Source organism: Mastigoproctus giganteus, chromosome 6 (assembly GCF_048544385.1).
Source record: "Mastigoproctus giganteus isolate SK-2022 chromosome 6, ASM4854438v1, whole genome shotgun sequence".
Classification (NCBI taxonomy): Eukaryota; Metazoa; Arthropoda; class Arachnida; order Uropygi; family Thelyphonidae; genus Mastigoproctus; species Mastigoproctus giganteus.
In genome coordinates, this window is record NC_143580.1 from 159,258,646 (window position 1) to 159,283,181 (window position 24,536).

The window sequence follows — 24,536 nt, forward strand, 5'->3', positions numbered from 1 at the left end:
TGCAATCTATCCAGTTATATTAAAGGAGGCAGCAAAGGAAGTAAGCAAACCCTAAGCCATAATTATGAGAGCTTCCTTGGACTCAGGGGAGGTCCCTATGGACTGGAGGTGTGCAAATGTATCCCCAATTCACAAAAGGGGTTCAAAATGTGACACAAGTAACTATAGACCTTAGTTAGTTTACCTTGTGTTCCAGAGAGAAAAATGGAGTCACTGGTTAAAGAAGCATTGCAGGATCATCTAGACAAGACTGCAGTAATAGTTAATTGTTATTTGTTATTTGGTTTTTTTTAGGAGCATTAGCAACTAAGGCCATATTGCTCCGGGAGATGCGGTGGTCATTTCCTGACCTTTCCGCATCTTCCGTATTTGGTGGTGACGGGCTCGAACCCCGGTCTAATCAAGAAGCGTGTGCTACGCACCGCTGCTCCTTCCCACCTGGCTACGGAGGCGCCCGCAGTAATAGTTAAGACACAGCATGAGTTTGTTAGATGGAAGTCTTGACTGACTAATTTGATTGCATACTATGATATGGTCACAAAGAAACAGGATGCAAAAAAATCATTTTGATATCATATATTTGGATTTCAGGAAAGCTTTTGATACTGCTGCACACGGACGACTGCTTTACAAATTGGAGTGGTATGACATTAAGGGCAAGTTGCTACAATGAATAAAGGGATGGTTGAGTGAGAATGATAGACAGTGGTAATCAATAGAGACTGCACTTCATGGATTAATGTTATTAGTAGAGTGCTCCAGGGTTGAAGCACTCCACTAATAACATTAATCATGAAGGTATGTTGAAGAAGGTATATCACGCTTAATTTCCAAGTTTGCAGATGATACAAAGGTTGGCAGGGTTGTTAACAACAGTAAAGGCAGTATGCCATTGCAATAGGATTTAGATAAGTTACACAGATGGGCTGAGAAGTGGCAACTGAAGTTTAACATTGACAAATGCAAAGTACGATAGGTGGAACAGGATCAAGGTATGTCTGCCAGGGGGGGGGGGAAAGGTTGGTGATGTTTTAGAGCAGATATGATCTTTTAAGTGCACTAAAGGTGATATTGTTGTACAGGTTGGCACTAATGATATTAAGAGTAGGAGACCAGCAGAATTACTCAACAAGTAGAGGTCAATGCTGAAAAAAAGCCTCGAGTTAGGGTTGAATTTTAAAGTTGCTGGGGAGGCCTTCATCCTGCAGTGGATTGAAAATGGCTGATGATGATTGAAAGTGTCTGCAATTCTACCCAGACATGATAGAAGGGAGTATATGATGAGAGCCTTCTCGATCAATTCAGCCCTGAAGAGATTGTACAAGGCTCAAGGGATAGAATTTTTCTTAGCCTGGTTTGTGCTTTTTAACAGGAGAGACTGCTTCTACAGGGATCGGATGCACTTAAATAGAAAGAGTGCAAGAATATTTGCTGATGCTATCGGGGCAATGTTAGGTGGGTCGGAAAACTGCTAGCATTTTGGGGGGGATACACGGAATAATAGATTAACAGTTGCCGCTGGCAGATGTGTGAAAGTGATTGGAATGAGCTATTGGAATGCTTCTAATGGAATGAGCAGTAGCCTGGAAAAAAAAGGAAGCAAGGGATTTCAGAGACTGTTCTCAGTCATTGTGGAACAAGTAAATACATCGGTTGTGGTACGGTTGCTAAGAACAGGAACAGGTGCATGTATACTTCTGTGTACACAATTGCTAGGAGTTTGGTAAATAAATTTCATGAATTTCAGGTGTTGGTCAAAACATCAAAGGCAAATATTGTTGGGGTATCACAGACGTGGTGTCACACAGATATAAGGAATGCAGAAATGGAATTTGGAGAGTAGAATATGTACAGAAAGGATACACAGGATAGGAAAGTAGGAGGGGGGTTATGCAATTAGTTAAGAAACACATAAAATACAAGGAAGTACAGCTAGTTGACATGGCTGGACAGTGCAGTGTCGAGTCAATTTATTGTGACATAAGCACTGGGAAAGCAAAATTGAGAGTAGGAGTGTGTTATAGGCCTAATGACTCTGATGAGTATAATGTACAACTGTACAGAGAATAGAATGGGTCAGTAAATCAGAGTGTCTTATAATGGGGGATTTTAATTTCCTAGATATTGAGTGGAATTTGTGGGTTGGTCACTCACACACACACACTACCAAGGCTTTTGTGGATTTATTGGATGATTGTTTTCTAAAGCAGCACGTTTGGTAGGCAACCAGAGGGAGTAATACTCTTGATCTGATTATCACTAGTGATTCTTCATGGATCAAGAATCTCCAGATAAAGGAACCACTAGGTGGCTGTGATCACAGTGTGCTGAAGTGGGATTTACTCAAAGAGGTAACTACCATCAGGGGTAAACGGAAGGATTTTTGCTTTCATAAAGGTGACTATGGTGGTCTAAGACTATTTAAATTCTATACGGTGGGACCAACAGATGATGTTACCAACAGAAAATTCAAATGGGAAGCATTCATAGAATTAATCATGGAAGCTACCAAACTTTTCATATCAACTAAGTAATACTGTTCAAGGTTTAGGCCTAAATGGATGACAGATGAACTAATAAGACTCGTGGCAGAGAAGAAAAATGCATGGGATACATAAATTAACAGGTGACACGGAAGCACTTGATAGATATAAGCAGTCTGTAACCAAGTCACAAAGGAGGTTAGGCAGGTAAAGGCAGATTATGAGAAACCTTTGGCAAAGGATGCAAAAAGAAACAGCAAAGAGTTCTTTACTTATATAAACTCTAGAAGGAAGGGGATGAATCATATTGGTCCACGATATTGATGGTTCAACTGTTGATGATCCTGCTTAGGTTGCTAACACACTAAATGAGTATTTTGCAACTACATTCACACATGAGGAGTTATTCAGGGAGAGAGATGCCAGAGGTGAATTAAACTCTGGCAGTGGGCTAGATGATTTTGTAATAACTGAGAGAAAAGTGGAGGAGAAATTGTTGAAGATAAACATAAAGAAAGCACCTGGGGTGGATGCGATCTATCCAGTTATATTAAAGGAGGCAGCAAAGGAAGAAAGCAAACCCTAAGCCATAATTATGAGAGCTTTCTTGGACTCAGGGGAGGTCCCTATGGACAGGAGGTGTGATACATTTGGGGTTCAAATGTGACACAAGTAACTATAGACCTTAGTTAGTTTACCTTGTGTTCTAGGGAAATTAATGAAGGCACTGGTTAAAGAAGAACTGCAGATCATCTAGACAACAATTCAGTTTTAGCTCAGACACAGCATGGGTTTGTTAAAGGGAAGTCTTGTCTGACCAATTTGATTGTATATTATGATGTGGTCACAAAGGAACCGGATGCAAAGAATAATTTAGATATCATATATTTGGATCTTAGAAAGACTTTTGATACTGTTGCAATGGAGGACTGCTGCACATATTGGAGAAATGTGGCATTGGAGGCAAATTGCTGCTATTGATAAAGGGATGGTTGAGTGGGAGAAGACAGAGAGTGGTAATCAATGGACACTGTTCACGTGGAGTAATGTTATTAGTGGAATCCCCCAAGGGTTCAGAGTTGAGTCCATTGTTGTTTACTGTATTTATTAGTGATATTGATGATGGTATATCAGGCTTAATGTTCAAGTTTTTTGCAGACAATATGAAGGTTGGCAGGGTTGTTAATGACAGTATGCTGCTGCAATAGGATCTAGAAAAGTTGAGCAGATGGGCTGAGAGGTGGCAACTGAAGTTTAACATTGACAAATGTAAAGTACTGCATATGGGAAGCAGTAACCCCACAGTAACATATCACTGTAGGACCACATATCAACTATGTGGTCCTACACTGACAGTGGTAGAGAATGAAAAGGACCTGGAGGTAATTGTGTAGGCAGATATGAAGTTTTCTGAGCAGTGCAGATGGTATGCAAGAGTAGCTTATCGTGTCTTGTCAATGATATTCAGTAATTTTTCTTGCAGCGATAAGGAGATGATTATCCCCTTGTATAAGGCAATGGTCAGGCCATACCTTGAGTAAGAGACCTCATTTTAAGAAGGATGTAGAGCTGCTAGAATGAGTATAGAGAAGGCAACAAGATTACTGAATGGAACAAAGGGTTGCTCTTACAAAGCAAGGTTTAAGTTTTGCAAATTATAGTGTCTGGAGACTTGGCACCTTCAAGGTGATCTGACTGAAGTGTATAAAGCCTTGAATGGTTTGAGCATGCTCAATGCTGATGGGAATCTTCCTCTTGCTCAGAATAATCGCCTCAGAGGGCATAAATTCAAATTGAGGAAAGACAGTTGCAGGATAGATGGGCCAGTGGGTGGTTGATTGCTGTAACAAACTTCCATCTGCCATTGTAGAAGTAGATAGCTTAAACAGATTTAAGGCAGAACTAGACAAAAATTTGGAGCAAGTGGATGGGTGAAATGGGAAGTTTTTTTGTTTTTTTTTTTTTGCTGATGCTATATCAGTTTGCTTTCTTGCATCATATGCCTTTACTAATGCTACATCATATGGGTAGCAGTAACCCAACAGAAACGTACCAACTGTGTGGTACTACATTCAGGGAAGTGGAGAATGAAAAAGACCTGGGGGTAATTGTACACCTCAATCAGATCACCTGCGAGGTGATCTGATTGAGGTGTATAAGGCCTTGAATGGGTTGAGCAAGCTGAATGCTGATGGGATTCTTCCTCTTGCTCAGATTACTAACCTGAGAGGACAATGATTCAAACTGAGAAAAGGCAGTTATAGAATAGAGGTGTGGAAATTTGCCTTTAGCCAGCAGGTAGTTGATTGCCAGTACAGACTTCCATCTCCTTTTGTGGAAGTTGATAGCTTGAATAAATTTAAGACTGAGATAGACAAGCATTTCGAGTGAATGGATGGGTGAAATGGGAGGGGTTTTTTCTTTTTCTTTTTGGCTGATGCTGCATAAGCTTGCTTTCTTGCATCGTAGGTTTCAATTAATGCTAATGCTCATACATATATCAGTTCACATTTGCATGGATTTGTCTAATGGTTGAAATGGCTGTTTGTTTGTTATTTGGTTTTTAGGAGCATTAGCAACTAAGGCCATATTGCTCCGGGATATGCGGTGGGCATTCCTTGACCTTTCCGCATCTTCCGTATTTGGTGGTGACGGGCTCGAACCCCGGTCTAATCAAGAAGCGTGTGCTACGCACTGCTGCTCCTTCCCACCTGGCTACGGAGGCGTCTGGTTGAAATGGAATGATTTCCCAACTATTACTGGCCTTGTGGTTCTCTGTCAATATGGGGCATAATGGTCAGTCTATTTTATTTTCATTTTTGTTGGTTCAGTGTTGTAGTTAGTTTTAATCTCCATTTTTAGTGGTATTTTGCATAATTTGGACCTGGTGCCATGAGACACCCTAAATTTTAGTTAATTGGCAATCTAAAATATTATTGTTATTTGACATCATATTTTGGCTTTTCTAAATTACTTTAGGAGTATTCCTCCTATAATAAATACCCTTTACCCTGATTATCCTTCCCTTTTTTTTTTTTATTATGTATGGTTTACTTTTACTTTCACTCTACTGGTTTGCCATGATACTTGCATGATTTTTTTTAATCTTTATTTTAGTATGTATATATATATATATGTATATTTATAAATACATTTATGCTTATATAAAAATGTATATTTATGTATATTATATAATATATTATAATTTATACATATATCGTATATTATATATTACATATGTACATACTGTATTTCCCCATGTATAAGACACACCTTTTTTTGAAAAATTTGGGGTCTAAAAACTGGGTGCGTCTTATACAGTGGTTGTAGATTTTCTGCCCAGAAGTGGCTCAGAAAAGATTTTCATACAGTGCTGAATTCAAGTTAAAAGTGATCCAGTTTGCAAAAGTGAATGGAAATCGTGCTGCTGAACGTAAGTTTGGTCCTCCTTCAACTGAGAAAACAATCTGAGACTGGCTATGGGAAGAAGAAACCCTACTGAAAACGCCACAGCAGAAGAAGGCCATGAGAGGCAAGTCAGCAAAATAGCCTGATTTAGAGAGGGAATTAAAGATATGGATTGAAGAGCAAAGGGCAATTGGAATTCCTGTGTCCACAAAGATGGTTCAGCATGAGGCAAGAAGAACTGCTGATAAAAAAGAAGTTACTGATTTCAAAGGAGGACACAATTGGTGCTTCAGGTTCATGAAACGGAATGGACTAAGCATGCGTATATGCACCAGACTTGCCAAAAAGATGCCTGAAAGCTATAAGCAGAAGGTCCTTGAATTTCACCTTTTTGTCATTCAATGTTGGAAGACACATCAACATTTTGAGTTGGGACAGATTGCAAATATGGACGAAGTCCCCCTTCAATTTGATGTCCCAAGTAACAGAACTGTTGATAAGAAAGGGGTGAAAACTGTAACTGTGAACTGAATGGATTGAAGAGCAAAGGGCAATTGGAATTCCTGTGTCCACAAAGATGGTTCAGCATGAGGCAAGAAGAATTGCTGATGAAAAAGAAGTTACTGATTTCAAAGGAGGACACAATTGGTGCTTCAGGTTCATGAAATGGAATGGACTAAGCATGGACATGAAAAGAGCCATTATACAGTTGTTCTAGCTTGTTGTGCCGACCGAACCAAGCTGCCTCCTATGCTGATTTTCACACGCAAAACAATGCCAAAAAAAGACATTCCTCGAGGAGTGATTGTCCACGTTCATGATAAGGGTTGGATGGATCAGGATGGGATGAAGATCTGGTTTGAGAAAGTTTGGAGCTTTTGTTTTTGTTATTTGGTTTTTAGGAGCATTAGCAACTAAGGCCATATTGCTCCAGGATATGTGGTGGTCATTCCTTGACCTTTCCGCATACTCCGTATTTGGTGGTGACGGGCTCGAACCCCAGTCTAATCAAGAAGCATGTGCTACACTCTGCTGCTCCTTCTCACCTGGCTATGGAGGCGCTCAAAGTTTGGAGCAGGAGACCAGATGGGCTCTTACATAAACCTGCCCAATTGGTGCTTGATCAGTTCAGGGCACACATAACAAAAAAATACAAAGAAGATTGCTGCAGAGCAAAAAAACAAAACTTGCCATCATACATGGAGGCTTGACATCCCAGCTCCAACTACTTGATGTCAGCATTAAAAAACCCTTCAAAACTGCCATGAGAGACGAATGGAACCAATGGATGAAGTCTTCTGGGGACAATTTGACACCAGCAGGAAGAGTGAAGAAACTAACTATAGGAGAAGTTTGTACCTGGGTGAAAAGATCCTGGGATAATATCAAGATTGAGATCGTTGTCAACTCATTTAAGAAGTGTGGCATTTCAAATGCCATAGATAGAACTGAGGACGAGGCAATATATGAAGACAGTAATTCGTCATCAGACACAGATGCGGATAAGCTAATGGATGGAAGTTTTGACAGTGATGAGGAGTTGTATGAATTTATGATGAATAAAACTTGAGTTCAATAACTTTATGTAATACATTTTTTTTCAAATTTCGGGCCCCAAAATTAAGGTGTGTCTTATGCATGGGAGTGTCTTACACATGGGAAAATACAGTATGTACCATTGTTAATTTAAATTTTTTGAACAAGCCTCAGAGATTAAAAATCATCCATTACAGAAAAGACAATGAAATCAATATAAAGATACCTGAGCAGAAGCTTTTAATTTTCCCCAGGATAGTGACAGAAGGTCTATGTGGAAAAAGAGAAGAAAAAAAAGTTAAGGCAATAAATTTTACTGTATAAAGAAAAATCATTTAAATAATAAAATAAGCCCTTCCATCAGCATTAGTCACATGTTGTCTGTCCCCTTCCAGCAAAGCTGAATATCTAAAATCCAAAATTAAAGCTATACCTAAAATTAGGTTTTTTTTTTTTTTTTTACTTTGGTTACAGTGCCAATCCATATAATCCTTATAGAATATTATGTCCACAATGTGTGTTCACAGGCCAATTGGAAGGTTACAAGAATTGAAAAGCCTGGAATAACTAAGAGAAAAATCCCACTCCTTCCGAAATTGTTCCTTGAAAAATTCTTCCAACATCTGGCAGTATTTTAATCAACTCCAAATGAAAGATAATTGGCAAATCAAAAATTATAGTAGCAGGGCTTATATTTAAATATATAGCAATACCTCGCTTAGCATGGCTTCAAACAGCATGGGTTTCACTATAACACGGTTTTCAATTAAATTTAAGTTGAAAATTTACTGTACATATTAAAACTCATTCAATAGCCTAGACACGTACTCTACATACATGCTGTATTGTTGTAGCCTAGGTACGGGTACATATATGCTGCGATGCCAACTGTATTGTCTCATATATGTTGCACATATGACAGTAGTCGCCTCAGGCAGTCAGTGGCAACAGTGTCCACTTTTCTTAATTCCATCCTGACAAGACGACATGATAGCTTTTCAAACTTTTTATTTCACAATTTATTTTTTACCTCTCTAAATACGATCGAAAACATATCTGCGTCTTGGTTAGAAATCATTGCCAATAACATGCGTTATGTTTGGCAGCATGTTTTGCCCCATTTGGCAAATGATTTCATTGGTTTTGAATCGCAAGTTCAGACAATTGCTGAAGACATTGTGAAGATTGAAAAAGACTTGGGATTCGAAACTTTGAACACTGCCAATGTATGACTGCATTGACTCACATGCAAATAACTTAGCTGATGCAACTCTCCTTGAAACTGATAAGAAAATTGCATATGAAGAAGAGGAAAACAATTCTGACGTGGATAACACCGAAGTGGCACCAAAAGAATTTTCAACAGAAGAATTGAAGAAAGTTTTTTGGGGCTTGACATTACCTGCAAGGCAATTATGAATGGATTCAATGAAGGAATTTATGAAGGGATTCAATGCTACAAAGACTTGCATACCGAGAAAAAGAAGAGATGACTTAACCAAACTTCATTTTTGAAATACCCAAATAAACAATAAAGCTTTTTTCTCATCTCTCATGATGTTACCTTTCCATTAATAAAATTTTTGCAGTATTTTTTATTTCAAATCCTTTTAATTGGTTATCAAGTGCAAATTGTTTATAGATTTATTATAAGTTGTTTATAGACTGTTTCTCTGGTATGCATTCATTTAAACCCATTATAATTATACCTCATTCAGCATGGTTTCACATGACATGGAACAGTTTCAGTACCAATTATCAGTGCTATGCGGGGTTTTGCTGTATATATATATTTATTGCTGTGTGGTACAAAACATCTGCAGTATAACTGGGTCTAAATAAAATAAGGTAATTTTGTAACTGATGATTCCAAATTTTAGCAAAACAGAATACTTTGGGGGGTTAAAAAAAAAAAAAAAAGACTAGGAATCTACACTTTTTTTTTTTTTTTAATTATACTATTATACTATCTTAATTATACTATAATTCACATCATTAATACTGTGACAGTGAAATTGAATGCATAAACAACTGGATAAAAAAATAGAAGATGAATATGAAATGAACACATCAACCAGATGGAAAACACAACGTTAGTGAAAAAATATACAGTAATACCACAAAGTTACGCGATAGGTGGGTCCGACGAAAATCGCTTAAGTCGAATTCGAGTAAGTCAGGGTACAACTTTGCATATAAATACATATAAATTTTGTTTAATTGGGACCAAGGACTAACAAAAACACTGGTTTAGAAGAAAAATATTTAATAAAATTGCAGTTCTTTATACATATTAGTACAAAATATGTATAAAAAAATTAATGGGTTAAGTAAAAAAGTTATTTCGATGTCGATGGCTTCATAAAATCTATCAAATTCGTCTGACGACACAGCGCCTTCTTTTTTTCATGCAGAATTTCTTCGTAGCAAGCTAATAATTTTTTTATTCCTTGCTTTGTAGCTATAACGTGGTCTTCATTGGAGTCTATGTGTTCTAAAATTTTTAAGCCCTTTTCAATTGAGCTGAGACCTTCTGTCAAACTTGCAATTGTCATGTGCTTTTCTGGTGGAACTGGGTCTGAAGTGTCGGATACTTCGATGACGTTTTGCTCACGCATCTCTATGAGCTCATTCATTGTCAGTTCCTGACTATGTGAATCCAACAGCTTGTTGACACCATCACCATTGACTTCCAAATCTAATTGCCTGGCAAGATTAACAACTTCTTCTATCACATGAGCGACATGATCAGTTTCTCGCATTGTTTTCATCTCGGTTTTGAAAAAAAATGGACACAGTTACTTCCAGACACCATTCAATGTTTTTTGTGAATTTCATCCCAAGATTCTTCAATGATTCTTACGGCATCTAAAACATTGAATTGTTTCCAAAAGTCATTAACAGATATCTCACTATTTTGTCTCATAGCTTCATTCAGATGTGCAAATGAACGCCTCGTGTAGTAAACCTTGAATGTTTTGATGACTCCTTGGTCCATTGGTTGAAGCAAGCTGGTTGTGTTTGGAGGCAAAAACACAACTTTCACACATGGGTTGAAATTAATTAGGGTGGCAGGAGAGTGACCCGGTGCATTGTCAATAAGAAGCATCACTTTAAATGGAATCTGTTTACACTTGCAATAACATTCGACTTTGGTTATGAAGTGGTGACCAAACCAGTCCTCAAAAACGGAAGCTGTCACCCAAGCTTTATGATTTGACTTCCAAATCACTGGTAAGCTAATTTTAGATATACACCAAACGAAAAAATCAAAGAACCGCGTAACTCCGAGTTCGTGTAAGTCGGGGTATTACTGTATATAAATAAATAAGAGCTGGATACCTAAAGGCAAGAGAGGAAGATCCAAATTAAGGAAGGAATGATGCAATCAGGCTATAAAACTGAATGGACAGACCAAGCTGTAAGCTTAATATGGAAAGAAAGGAGAAGAATACTGTACTTATAGCTGGAATATTAACTTTTTTGAAATTTATTATCTCAAACAAATATTCTTAACATACTTATATTTATAAATAGTTGCATTCCTGATTTAATTTTTTTTTTTACTGAGTATTACCGATTTCAGGTAAATTTTATTTTGCCTGGACTTTCATTTCCTGCACTGCTATTTTCTTGTTACATTTTTGTTGTTCCATTTAATGTGTGAAATAAGAAACAAAATCCACAAGCAAGTGAGTATGTGCGTGTGTACATATAAACAGAATAAATGCCTTTGGGGACCAACCTGAAAAAAGCAGTACAAGCAGAAAGCATATCCTGATCATTTTAAACATGAAGCTCTATTTGACATAACGAGATACTGATTACTGTATGAGCAAGGAAAGCAACAAACAATGCTGAATTAAAACAAAGCTGATGAGAGAATGGAAATGCAATGATAATGGAAAGTCACTGAGTCATAAGGAGAAAACTTTTTACCTTCAATGCTTCAAGCTAAATATGAAATCAACAAACATCACCTGCACTAGAACCAAATCCTAAAATTTAGTCTCTATTGTCCCTTTCTGAAAATCAAAAATCATGTGGAAGGAGAGTTATATCCAATATCCAGATTTAATCCTTTGAACCATAAAAATAAAAGCAATACAAGTGAGGATGCATTTTAAACAGGAGCACTGCAGACATTAAAAATTTCATGGCTCCCTTCATAGGATTCCCCACACAATTGAACAAAAAAAAAAAAAAAGTTAAATTCCAGACAGTGCTATAATCAGCATTTACTGCTAATTGCAGGCAGGCACACGCACACAGAGAGAGAGAGAGAGAGAGAGAGAGAGAGAGAGAGAGAGAGAGAGAGAGAGAGAGAGAAAGAGAGAGAAAGAGAGAGAAAGAGAGAGAGATATTCTGGGATTTCACAATAATATTGTTCTAAGTGGGAATAAGGGTGCTTTTTTGTTCCTGTTTAAACAAAATGTATGGTATTGCAAAAGGAACAACTTCCTCATTTAAAGTACACAAAAAGACATAGAATGTACTGATAAAAGAGTACATAAAGAACTTCATCAGAAGTATAATAGGTAAGATGTTTTTTTACCAGTAATGTATAGGCTACTAGTAAATATTAAGGCAAGGTATTAGGCATAAAGTTAATTGCAAACTTACAATTTTAACTCTTTGTGTGCTGGTGATGAGGAAAGGGGGATGGAGATCAATTCTGATTTAGCCCGAATTTCCAACCATTCCTAACAGCATACGTCATTCAACTGTATCCCTTCAGAATGGAAAGCGACACAAACCTTAGTCCACTTGTGTGGTTTTAGAGCCAGAAGATTTTAAACTGCAGTGAATATCACAACAGTTTTAGTACTCATAACATAGCAAAATCCTTTCCATGAGCGGTACTGCACAGGTTTGCAGGAAACCTATGGTACCATCTAGACAACAAACAAAAAAAAAAAAGAAAAAAACAAATAAATATTGAAAACAGTAAGGGGTCCAGCATTGAACCCTGAGGGACTCTACTAATAACATTAGACCAAGAAGAGCAGTGCTCAATGTTCTGATACTCAAAAGGATAGTCTGCAAATTATTATTTTATCATTAAAAATTTATTATTTTCATTACTTACTGGTCAACTAATCGATAGTAAGTTGGCTCAGTGAATTAAAGACAAAATATTGTTGATGCTCTATACCAGTGGTTCCCAACCGGTGTGCTGCAAGATTAGGAAAAATTCCATCGAGTTCAATGACAATCACTATTTCGGTGTGCTGTTAATATTCATCTTTTAATTTAAAGTGTGACTTGAGTGACAAAAGATTGGGAACCACTGCTCTATACAATGACCCTCCAGGGGAATGAGAAAAGGTAGGATGTTATATCGATTGTTCATAAAATCAGCAACAAAACAAGTAAAAGCTTTAACATTTAATGTAATTCTATTACATTAAATTGCTGCAGCATTTGACTCAATCTGGTGGGCTAGTGTCCTTAGGAGACTCCACCAGGCAAATGCCCCACAAAACATCTATAAGGTAATAAACAGCTACCTTACAAACAAAAGTGTCTCAGTATGCACAAAGTTCCAGGAAATGGCATGCCCTGTAAATAAAGGCTAACTGCACGGTTCAATCCTTGACCCTTTTTTCTGAAACATTGTTCTGGATGAATTTCTGGCCTTGGTTCTGGACCCTGTGGAAAGCTTGACCTTTGCAGATGACACGATTTTCCTTGTAAAAGGTAACACGCAAGTGGTTGTAGAGCAAAGATCAAATGCTGCCCTCTTGCAGCTGCAGGAGCGGGCACAAATGAACATGCTCTAAATATTGCCTGACAAAACCAAACAAATACTTCTAAAAGGCAGTTTGGCTATAAGATGTCCACAAATCAAAATTAACAGAACTACTATAAAAGTGGTAACAGAACTAAAATATCTTGCCTAGTCTTCGATTAAAAATTAACTTTTTACCCCCATTTGACCTACTTGGCAAAGAAAATGAGAAATTATGCAGGTATGATTGCCAGGACCAGTCGAGCACACTGGGGACTCAAAAAAAAAAAAAAAAACTGGCAATCATATATCATCCAATGTTCCTACCTGTTATCATCTATGGAGCTGGTGCGTGGTTCACCTGCTCGGCCATAGTAAAAAACAGGAATAAATTAGAATCAATACAAAGGACAATACTTCTCACTATTACCTGAGCATGTCGCACAGTTAGCACATCTGTACTACAGGTGCTGCCCGGAGATCTCCCACTTTACCTGGAAGTAGCCAAAAGAGGCTTGTATTATAGACTTAAAAAGGGTATACCCACAGATTTTCTGGGGGATAACCCTTGATAAAGCCAATGCCATCAAAGCTGAAAGAAAAAGAATAGCCACGAAGCTCCATGAGCTATGGTAAACAAATTGGGAGCAGGAAACTAGAGGTCTGGTTACCAAAAGGTTTCTGCCATGGATAGTAATGGTATGCCCCTGGACTTTTAACAACATTTATATTGACAAGTCATAGCTTCTTAAAGGCAAAACAAACCTCCTTGGGGCTGACTGATGACCCAAACTACACCTGTGGCAAGAGTGATGACTGGGCACATATTCTATATGACTGTAAGATTTATGACATCCCCAGAACACAGCTAATAGCATAGATCGGCACCTCCTTCCAGGGTAGAAGACCATCTATTCGTCACAGAAGAGGAAAATTATAAAGCCTTTAAACCCTTCACGCAGAAAGTATTCGAAATGCGAAGAGCTATCCAAAGAAGGGCAATTCAGCCACCCAGCAATTAAACAATAACCGATGGTTAAAACTGCCCACATCTCTCACCATGCCCAGACGATGCCTTAAAAACTGTAAGGATAGTAGTACTCTGCGTCCTGACATGACAAAACCGGATTGACCTGGGTATCCCCCCTCCCAGGACTACCCTGCTATGTGGAGGAACCTGGGGACTCCACACCAGGGGATCGTCATCATCAGCATTTTCAATCCACTGCAGGATGAAGGCCTCTCCAGCAACCTTCCAGTTCCTTCTGTTTTGAGCACTGGCCATCCATTTTCTACCCACAAACTCATGAATTTCATCTATCCATCTCCACTGTTGTCTTCCAGGTTTTCTTCTAGCTCCTCTTGGATAGCATTCTGTTATTTTCTTAGTCCATCTGTCATCATGTCTTCGAGCTATGTGTCCTGCCCAAGACCATTTTAGTTCTTTAGTTTTGATAAGAATGTCCTTTACTTGAGTTTGCTGCCTAATCCATGTGTTTCTCTTCTTATCTAAAAGTCTGATTCCCAATATAATTCGTTCCATTCTTCGCTGTGTAGTTCTCAGCTTCTCTTCCATTCTTTTGGTGAGTGCCCAAGTTTCACTTCCATAAGTCATGGCGGGGAGTATACACTGGTTCATTATTTTACGTTTCAGACAAACTGGGATATTGCTCTTCAGTATGTGACTATATTTCCTGAATGCTATCCATCCATCCAAAATTTATTCTTCTCTTGACTTCCAGCCATTTATCATTATTACAGCTAATAACTTGTCCCAGATAAGTATATGACTCCACCTTTTCAATTACTGCTCCTTCAATCATTATTTCCCTTTCTGTGGCATACTTGTTCATCATTACTTTTGTTTTAGCCATATTCATCTTTAGTCCAAAATCCTTACTAACTGTGCATAACTGATTAAGATTTTCCTCTAATTCTTTGGGATCATGGCTTATGACCACAATGTCATCTGCAAATTGTAAATGGTTTAGGTACTCTCCGTTCACATTGACTCCTTTCTGCGAACCAATCTAATCTTCTGAAAGCTTCCTCAAGGGCAGCAGTAAACAGCTTTGGAGATATTGTCTCTCCTTGTCGAACTCCTTTCTCAATTTAATTTCCTACTGTCTTTGTCTAGTCTAATAAAGGAGGTAGCACTCTCATATATTTTCTTCAAAATCATAATATATGGGGTATCTATGCCTTGTCTTTCCAGTGCCCGAAACATTGCCTTATGCTGTATGGAGTCAAATGCCTTTTCATAATCCACAAATGCCAGGCATAATGGTGTTTTATATTCATTTGCTTTCTCCATTAGCTGTGATATTACGTGAAGGTGATCCATAGTTGAGAATCCTGTCCTAAAGCCAGCTTGCTCTTTCGGTTGATTCTCATCAGGTATTCTTTCTAATCTGTTAGTAATGACCCTTGTGAACAACTTGTAGATGTGGAATAACAAGCTAATTGGTCTATAATTTCCAATTTCTGATTTATCTCCTTTCTTATGCAGCAAAACTATGATTGCATTATTCCATTGCTTAGGCATCACACCTATTCTAATGCACTTTGTGAAGAGCCTTGTCAATTTTTGTGTTATGTCTCTTCCTCACAATTTTAACAACTCTACAGTAACTTCATCTTCCCCCGGGGCTTTCTGATTCTTCATTTTCTTCAATGCATGTTCTACCTCATCAGGAAGAATATCGGGTATGTCGTATGTGTTGCTACTTTGCAATCCATCTTCCCCACTGCTTGCATCATTCCCCTGCTCCTTGTATAATTCTCTATAGTAGTCTTCTGCTATTTGAATTATGCCTACTCTGCTGTTTATAAGTACACCATCGATATTCTTCAGTTTCAGTATCATTTGTTTTTCTGTATTACTGCTCATGGCTGCTGATTTAAATCCTTTGTTTTCCCTTAATGCTTGTTCTACTTTTCTTGTGTTAAATCTTCTTATGTCCTCTCTGAGTCTCTTTCTAATGGCTTTGCATAACTCAGTATACTCAATTTTCTCCCTCTCAATGGTTTTCTTGCTTTTCATTTGTCGTCTTCGGTTCATCATGACAAGTGTTTCTTGACTAATTTATTCTTCTTTCAATTTCTTTTTTCCTATAGGTTTCTTGGGCTTTATCACTTTCAGAAAGTTGTAATATTCCTCGTCGATATCTTGGTCCTGAGCAGTCTGCAGAAGCTCAAACTTGTTCTTAAGTTCCAGTACATACTGCTTTTTCTCCTCCTCTGTTATCTCAAAGACCTTTGTATTACTTACTCGAGTCAGTTTTTTCCTTTCCTTTCCTACATCTATATCAAGTGTACATCTTACCATTCTGTGATCACTTCCAACATTTACCTTAGTAGTTAATCCATTTGGACTCTTCCATGTCCACTTTCTGTTCACCCTTTTCTTGAAAAAAGTGTTCATTACTGACAGTCCTTGAGATTCTGCAAATTCCAGAAGTCTTTCACCTCTTTCATTTCTTTCACCAATTCCAAAATTTTCTATAGTTCCCCTTTCTGCACTGTTTTCTCTTTTTCCAACCTTAGAATTGAAGTCCCCCATAATAATAGTGTAGTGAGTTTTCTGCTCATCTAGAAGACTCAATTTCGTTGTACATTTCTTCAATCTCTTCATCATCATGGCTCGATGTTGGTGCATAAATCATTATAATCTTTAGCTTGTACTTTTTAGAAATCTTGAGTATTACTCTTTACACCCTTGGTGATGTACTTTTGAATTCCAAAATGTTGTTTTTAAAATCTTTATGGACCAGAAACCCAACTCCACCTTCACTCCTTTCACTGTTTCCATTGGTGTACAGTAGATTTCCACTTGATAAACTTATAAGTGATTCATTTCTTCTTCTTCTTTCAGCCAAACCGATGATATTCCAATTCACATTTTCTAATTCCTTTTCCAGTTCTAATATCTTGTCTTCACCGATGAGTGATCTTACGTTATAACAGGCCAAGTTCAGTTTCCGTGCATGGCAGCCTGGTCGTACCCAGAGGTCGTACCCAATGAAAGAAGAATGAACGAATGAGAATGACATACAGAATGAATAGGCTGGGGACTGAGCGAGAGGAATTATGGCAAAAAGGGAATAAATGTCAGTTTTTGTAAGAGAGAGAGAGAGAGAGAGAGAGAGAGAGAGAGAGAGAGAGAGAGAGAGAGAGAGAGAGAGAGAGAGAGAGCGTGTGTGACCGAGCATGATGGAAAGAGAGAGTGAATGAGTGAAAGAGAAAATGTAATTGGCCGAAAAAATACAAAGTTAGTAATAACTTACATTACTTCATAAATGCTAGAAAACAGTTACTAACAACACAGACACTATCACTGCATTCTCCCCTGGCCTGCAAAAACTTGCAGCTAGACCAGCACCACAACTGAAGAATAACAGTAAGTTGAGGTACCCAGAGAGAGTGCAGTGCAGAAAGTAAGAGTCAAACAAATGAAATGAAAGCCAGAAGAATGAATAGAGCGTAAGGGTGTGAGAGAAAGAACACAATCTATAAATGCTACAGTTAAGTACACACCAACCCTAGTTTTAATCGTTTATATTCTTACTTATTTAGCTTAATTATTATGCATTGGTATTTAAATTTACACTACACACTATTTCATCCCCCCTCTGGTGTGTGCAAAAAAAAAAAAAAAAGATTAATGAGTGAGTGAGGAGGGAGAAAAAAATATAAACTAACAGAAAACAAAATTACAATAAAATGTGGGGGAGAAATATAAAAATAGGATGCAAGTAGAGTGAGAATGCAGATTATGAATGTGTAAATGTGTCTCGCCCCTCCATCTGATAACATGCAGCTCTGCTGCCAGTGCCATCTGGCGATCTGTATTGTGCTTCCTTATGTGGTACCTTTATTCCCCTTCCCCTGGTGGGGGGAGAGGACACGGGTTCCTGTCTCCCCCCCCCCCCCCCCCCCGGTGGGGCTTATCCCCACTGATATTTCTGGGGCTGGTTTTCCCTATCACCCCATTTTCCAGTCTTCCTCCCTGCTCTAACTCACCCAACCATTGTGCTTGCTCTTAATCTAAACTAAACTTAACTTAGCACCTAAATTTAACTCTACCCTAACTTTAAACTCCAATTCAGCCTTAACCTAATATCTAGCATTTAAATTTTTTTTTTTTTTTTTTTTATATATAGGCCCTAGCCACTGAAATTTAGGAAACTAGGTGGCAAGACCTGCCAGAGTACTATTAAAAATCTGCTAGGTGCCTGACCTGCCTCCCCATGGCAAAGTGTGGACAACATTGGGTCCCACTAGGGGCCCAGCAGCTAAATGGTCAGAGATACAACGGTACACAACACTACACAACATTCCACTCCACATACACCTTTAAATCTCTGGCTTTCACAGAGTTCTGTGTCACACATACAAAGAATACAATGCGGAGATGGAGGAATCCCTGGTGCCGTCAGACAACTAACACACTTTACATGTCACACCTGTGCCAGACATGTTTGCTGCTAGGAGAACGATACTCCGTTGTTTGACTTTTTTCCGCCACTACATTTTTTGCCTTTAAATGTAAGGGTAGCAATTAAAAAAAAAAAAAAAAAAAAAAATAGAGTCCCGTTTCATCAGCATTGAAGATGTCATTGTGATCACATGTCAACAAAACATTTTCTAAATGATTTTCCTTCTATTCCCTTGTAGTGTCAATATCCACAGCTGCACTTTCGCCACACACTTTTTTGAAAGACAGGCCATTACAAGTCTTAAATTTCTGGAATCATCCATCTGAACTTTTGAATTCTTCAATATCCATTTGATATGCAAAAGATTCAGCCTTAGTCATTCCAAAAGTATGTTCAAGATTTGGATACTTCGCCTTTCATGCGAGAATCCTACCTGGTGCAGCTGATTTCTTGAAACTTTCAATATTTTTTCCAACCTGTCAGAATAGTGAACAGAGTACTCTTAGGAATGCCAACCTGTTTGGTGATGTCAATCTTAGAATGCACACCATTACCTACAGCTTGTAAAATCCTAATTTTATCTGTGATTGGCAGAGCTATCTTCTTTCTTGGAGCCATACCAATAAACATACACCCTAAATAATGAAATTAACCTCTAGCGGATGTTCATTTCATTACCACATTGTGAGAAAAGAACATGGGAAACCTTAATAAATGATTTCTCATAGTCAGGCTACAATTACTTCAATATATCTGAAGCATTCTGTCATTTTTAAATGTGAAGATTGTAATAAAAAAAAAAGTAAAAATTCAGATTAAGAGGTAGAAATTTATGGTGGTTATAGAAAAATCCTTTTATTTTCAATGTTGTTATACTGAATGAAATAGCATTATGTTAATTAGAAATTGGCAAGGACCAACCATATAGGACATTATAACGTGTAGGAACATTAAAAAGAAATTTAATGTTCTATAGAGAGCTTTGAGTGTAGGGTAAAATAGGCTGTTTTGCATGAGTGCCCTGTATTGTAAAGAAGCTACACACTTCATGATATTTAATATAACAAGACATATGGCCAAGATGATATATGGAAAAAGCACTTGAACTATTCTGCCTAATAAACATTTTTGCATACAGGAGATAAAATAAGTTAAAAAGGTTCAAACTGCAGTATAAAATCTGCTAACTACAAAACACATGTGGAGAGATGAGTCCAATAGTTCATATTTGTACGCAGTTGAAGGGAGAGAGAGCAGATGTGTGTTTATAGTGGGTCAGGCAGATTAACTGAAGGAGATTACGATCAGGTATCTGGGACAAATTTTTTTATTTAAAATTTGTTTAAATTTAATTTCTGTAATATTTAAATCTTATTTCAGTAATTTATTTAAAATTTGTTTAAATTTAATTTCTGTAATATTTAAATCTTATTTCAGTAATTTATTTAAAATTTGTTTAAATTTAATTTCTGTAATATTTAAATGTTATTTCAGTAATTTTGCAAAAGTAATTTCAACAATATTTTGCAACTTTAATTCTTAACTTTTCTAAGTACACCTAATTCTGTTTTTACACGATAGATACGTTCCTGAAAAATACGTGTAAAAAAAATTCGTGTAAAAAAAGACATTGTATTTATGGAAGAAAAGAAGATTGGTTCCGAATCTAAAAAAATCAGTAAAAATAAATAAAAAAAACACATAAAATATTCGTTTTAAGCTTATTAATTTATTTCAACAAAATACACATGTAATAATATGTAATTAAAATGTACTAAAATAAATTTGTATGCATATGAAATGAAAAAAAATTCTTCATGAACAAAAAAAATCTGTTTTACACATAACAAGATTTTATTCATTTTCACTTTCTGATAATAAACGGCGCATACGTTTGCGTACGACTGGAATATCACTGCCATCACTAGAAATGTTGTGGACATCGTCTTCTTCCTCTATTAATGAAATTCTTTCTGTGATCTCTTCAGCAAAATCAGCACGAGTCTCCTCTGGTGCTGATGTTTCACCGGTTTTACGAACGAATTCAGTTATTAATCGTTGTGTTCGTGTTTTGGTTAGGCCGTTATATAATTCTCTGTAAGAGGCTGTCAACAACTTCAGTTCACGTTGAAACTTCCCAGCGCGTTCCTCATTAGGGTCATGTTTGACAAAATGATTACCTAATTTTCTGGCCAGTTCCAGACCTTCTTTTATTAAATATGCATTTAGAACAGGATCATTTTCTTCATTATCACTACGTTCTGTGGGATAAGGAGTCCCAAGGACAACCTCTAATATTTCATCTTCGCTTAGGGCTTTGTCGGTTAACAATTCATCAATATCTTCAAACGATAGATCATCGAATCCTTCTCCACCAATTTTGTGTGCCATTGTAATGATGTTGGGAAATTCGGTCGTATTAGGGATGATGGGATCTTTGCTTTTTACACATTGTGGCCAAACCGCTTTCCAACACGCATTTAAAGTTGCTGGTTTTAATTCAGTTAACGCTAATCCAACTTGATTGATACAATCCATAATTGAGAATTTCTTCCACACATCAATGACTTAGTGTTTCATCATTCAGTTTGTCCAAAATGTGTTGGAATGTTCGTTTTACGTAGTATGTTTTAATTGTCGCAATTATACCTTGGTCTAGCGGTTGTATCAAAGATGTAGTATTAGGTGGCAGAAATAAAATTTGTACGTTTGGGTGTGCCAAGACAGGATGGCCGGGTGCATTGTCAAGAATCAGAAGAACTTTAAATTCGAGACCTTTCAAATTCATATAACGTCTGACTTCTGGGACGAAACATTTGTTGAACCATTCTGTAAAAATAGTAGTGGTCACCCAGGCCTTCTTGTTTGCCATCCAGTGAACAGGCAGTTTATTGATATCTACACCTTTCATTGAACGTGGGTTTAGGGCTCGATTTACCAGCAGTGGTTTCAACATACGATCTCCTGAAGCGTTGGAGGAAAATAATAAGGTCACACGATCCTTAGCTACCTTAAAACCACCAGCAGTTTTCTGCGATTTGGCTACATACGTTCTGTTCGGCATTCGTTTCCAGAAGAAACCAGTTTCATCTGCATTCCACACTTGATCAGGAGTGTATCCTCCATCTTCAATAATTTTTGCAAGTTCCTGCGGGAATACTTTAGCAGCCGATTCATCTGCAGATGCAGTTTCATCTTTAATTTTTATATTATGAAGAGCATTCCTTTTAAGAAACCCTGTCATCCAACCTGTACTCGCAGAAAATTCATACTTTCTGTTTAACTGAGATGAAGTGCTTGGCTCCTTTTCTTTAATCTGTCTGTAAATTCTTAGTGCTGTTTGCTTGATGGCATTTCCATCTACTGGTACTCTTTTTTGTGACTGATCTTCTATCCATATTACCAGGGCCTTTTCCATTTTTTCCTTGACAATATCTCTTGTATATGATGATGAATTAACACTTACTTTTGTTCCAGAACATACCGACTTCTTAATTGCAGCTTCATTTTTCTTAATAGTTCTTACGGTAGCTTCATGTACACCAAAATGCTTTCATGAAATGTTTTCATGCTTTCATGAAACGTAGCCCCTTGTCCAGTTGCAAGACGATCTAAAATTTGAATTTTAAGTTCCAAAGAAACCGCTTTCCTTTTCATTTTGGTAATAGGCGAATTATTCGACATTATATAAGGGCTTCCGAAACATATCTCAGTTATAATTAATAAAAAAAGGTATGAAAATTTTGTAAACTTACAATTTATTGACTATCGGCAAAATTAATAAATTTATATGTGCACAAATTTCACTAAAGATTCTTTCACTTTGAAATAGAGCTTACTACTACATGTCTGCCGAAGATACAATGCACGAATACCGTAGATGTGCACCGAATCCAATAAAAACGTTGATGATTCATAGATACCTAGACGTACACATTGGTAAGCAAAAGCACGCGTTTCAAAACGCATACACTAGCTGTTATCCAATCTATTGGTGCGTGTAATATAGAAATGATACTAATATGCCACAAATAAAAAAATTTTTCTTAAAATTTAGGCAAAAAAAAATTTATAGAAATCGTGTTAAATCAAAATGACTCACGTAAAAAGAGAATGAAATATTTATTTTGAATTCGTGTTAAACCAAATTCGTGTAAAAAAAGTTCGTGCAAAAACAGAATTAGGTGTATTTCTGTTAATATAAAATATCATTCCAGTAACTTTGGTAGCATAATTTTAACTTCATACTACTTTGTACTACTTTGTTAGTTGAAATTCTATAATATATTGTAAATTTAAATTTTGTAATCTTTCTTAAGTTCAAATTTTACTTAAGTAATGGTTATTACAAGATTCACTTTCAGTACATCATCCAAGGCCATCATGACTTAGAGGGAAATGCCTGTGGGCATTTCTGGTGTAAGTCGTGGGTAAGTTGCCTGTATAGACTGTGGCATGTATGCTTAGGTCAGTCTAGTAGACAAACTAAGCACAAATGATGATTCTTTTCTTTGCACCCAATATAAGGGGTGCACCAATCTCAAATTAAAACTTTGTGCATTACCAGAAGAATTTGAGTCACTAAGAAACAGGTGCTTCCTAGAAACAAATGTAACTGGCAGCTCATCAGAGACTCAAGTATATTGTGACCTGTCAAGTGATGTCAAGTGCAATGGAGGCAAATTGCTATAGATAAAGGGATGGTTGAGTGGGAGAAGACAGAGGGTGGTAATCAATGGACAGCTCTTCATGGACTAATGTTACTAGTGGAGTCCCCCAGGGTTCAGTGTTGGGTCCATTGTTGTTTTCTGTATTCATTAATGATATTGATGATGGTATATCAGGCTTAATGTCCAAGTTTGCAGATGATACAAAGGTCGCCAGGGTTGTTAATAACACTAATGACAGGTACACCGCTGCAACAGGATCTAGAAAAGTTGAGCAGGTGGGCTGAGAGGTGGCAACTGAAGTTTAACATTGACAAATGTAAAGTACTGCATATGGAAAGCAGTAGCCCCACAGTAATGCATCAACTGTGTGGTACTACAGTGACAGTGGTAGAGAGTGAAAAGGACCTGGGGGTAATTGTGCAGGCAGATAGGAAGTATTCTGAGCAGTGTAGACAGTCTGCAAGAGTAGCTCATGGTGTCTTGTTAATGATATACAAGAATTTTTTTAGCAGGGATAAGGAGGTGATTATCCCCTTGTATAAGGCAATGGTCAGGCCACACCTTGAGTACTGTATACAGATCTGGAGGCCTCATTTTAAGAAGGATGTAGAGCTGTTGGAACGAGTACAGAGAAGGGCAACAAGATTATTTAATGGAGCAAAGGGTTGCTCTTACGAAGAAAGGCTTAAGTTTTGCAAATTACAGTGTCTGGAGACTAGACACCTGCAAGGTGATCTGATTGAGGTGTATAAAGCCTTGAATGGTGGTTTGAGCATGCTCAATGCTGATGGGATCCTTCCTCTTGCTCAGAATAATTGCCTGAGAGGGCATAAATTCAAATTGAGGAAAGACAGTTGTAGGATAGATGTGTGGAAGTTTGCCTTTAGCCAGAGGGTGATTGATTGCTGGAACAAACTTCCATCTGTCTTTGTAAGTTGATAACTTAAACAGATTCAAGGCAGAACTAGACAACCATTTGGAGCAAGTGGATGGGTGAAATGAGAAGTGTGTGTGTGTGTGCATGTGTGTGTGTGTGTGTGTGTTTTATGGCTGATACTATATTAGCTTGCTTTGTTGCATCATGTGCTCTTGCTAATGCTAACTTCTTCAAACATTTTTCCTCTTAATGTGGCATATTTTGTTGACACTGCATCAAAAACAGTGACAAGCAATGATATCCAACAAGTAACAAATTGCTTTGGTCCTTCACTTTCAAAACGTCTGCTACTTTTTTTTTTTGTATACTATGCCAAAGATATGGAAATCATTG

General features: G+C 37.4%; 1 protein-coding gene across 2 annotated transcripts in view; it reads right to left on the reverse strand.

Moving 5' to 3' along the window:
* The window catches only part of gkt (tyrosyl-DNA phosphodiesterase glaikit), a 317,491-nt gene that overhangs the window by 267,487 nt on the left and 25,468 nt on the right, over window positions 1-24,536 (reverse strand). For both annotated transcript variants that reach the window (XM_090376556.1, XM_090376558.1), the window contains exon 4: window positions 7,654-7,697. In XM_090376556.1, coding sequence (XP_090232682.1) covers window positions 7,654-7,697 — 44 coding nt within the window. The remainder of the gene's footprint in view (window positions 1-7,653; window positions 7,698-24,536) is intronic.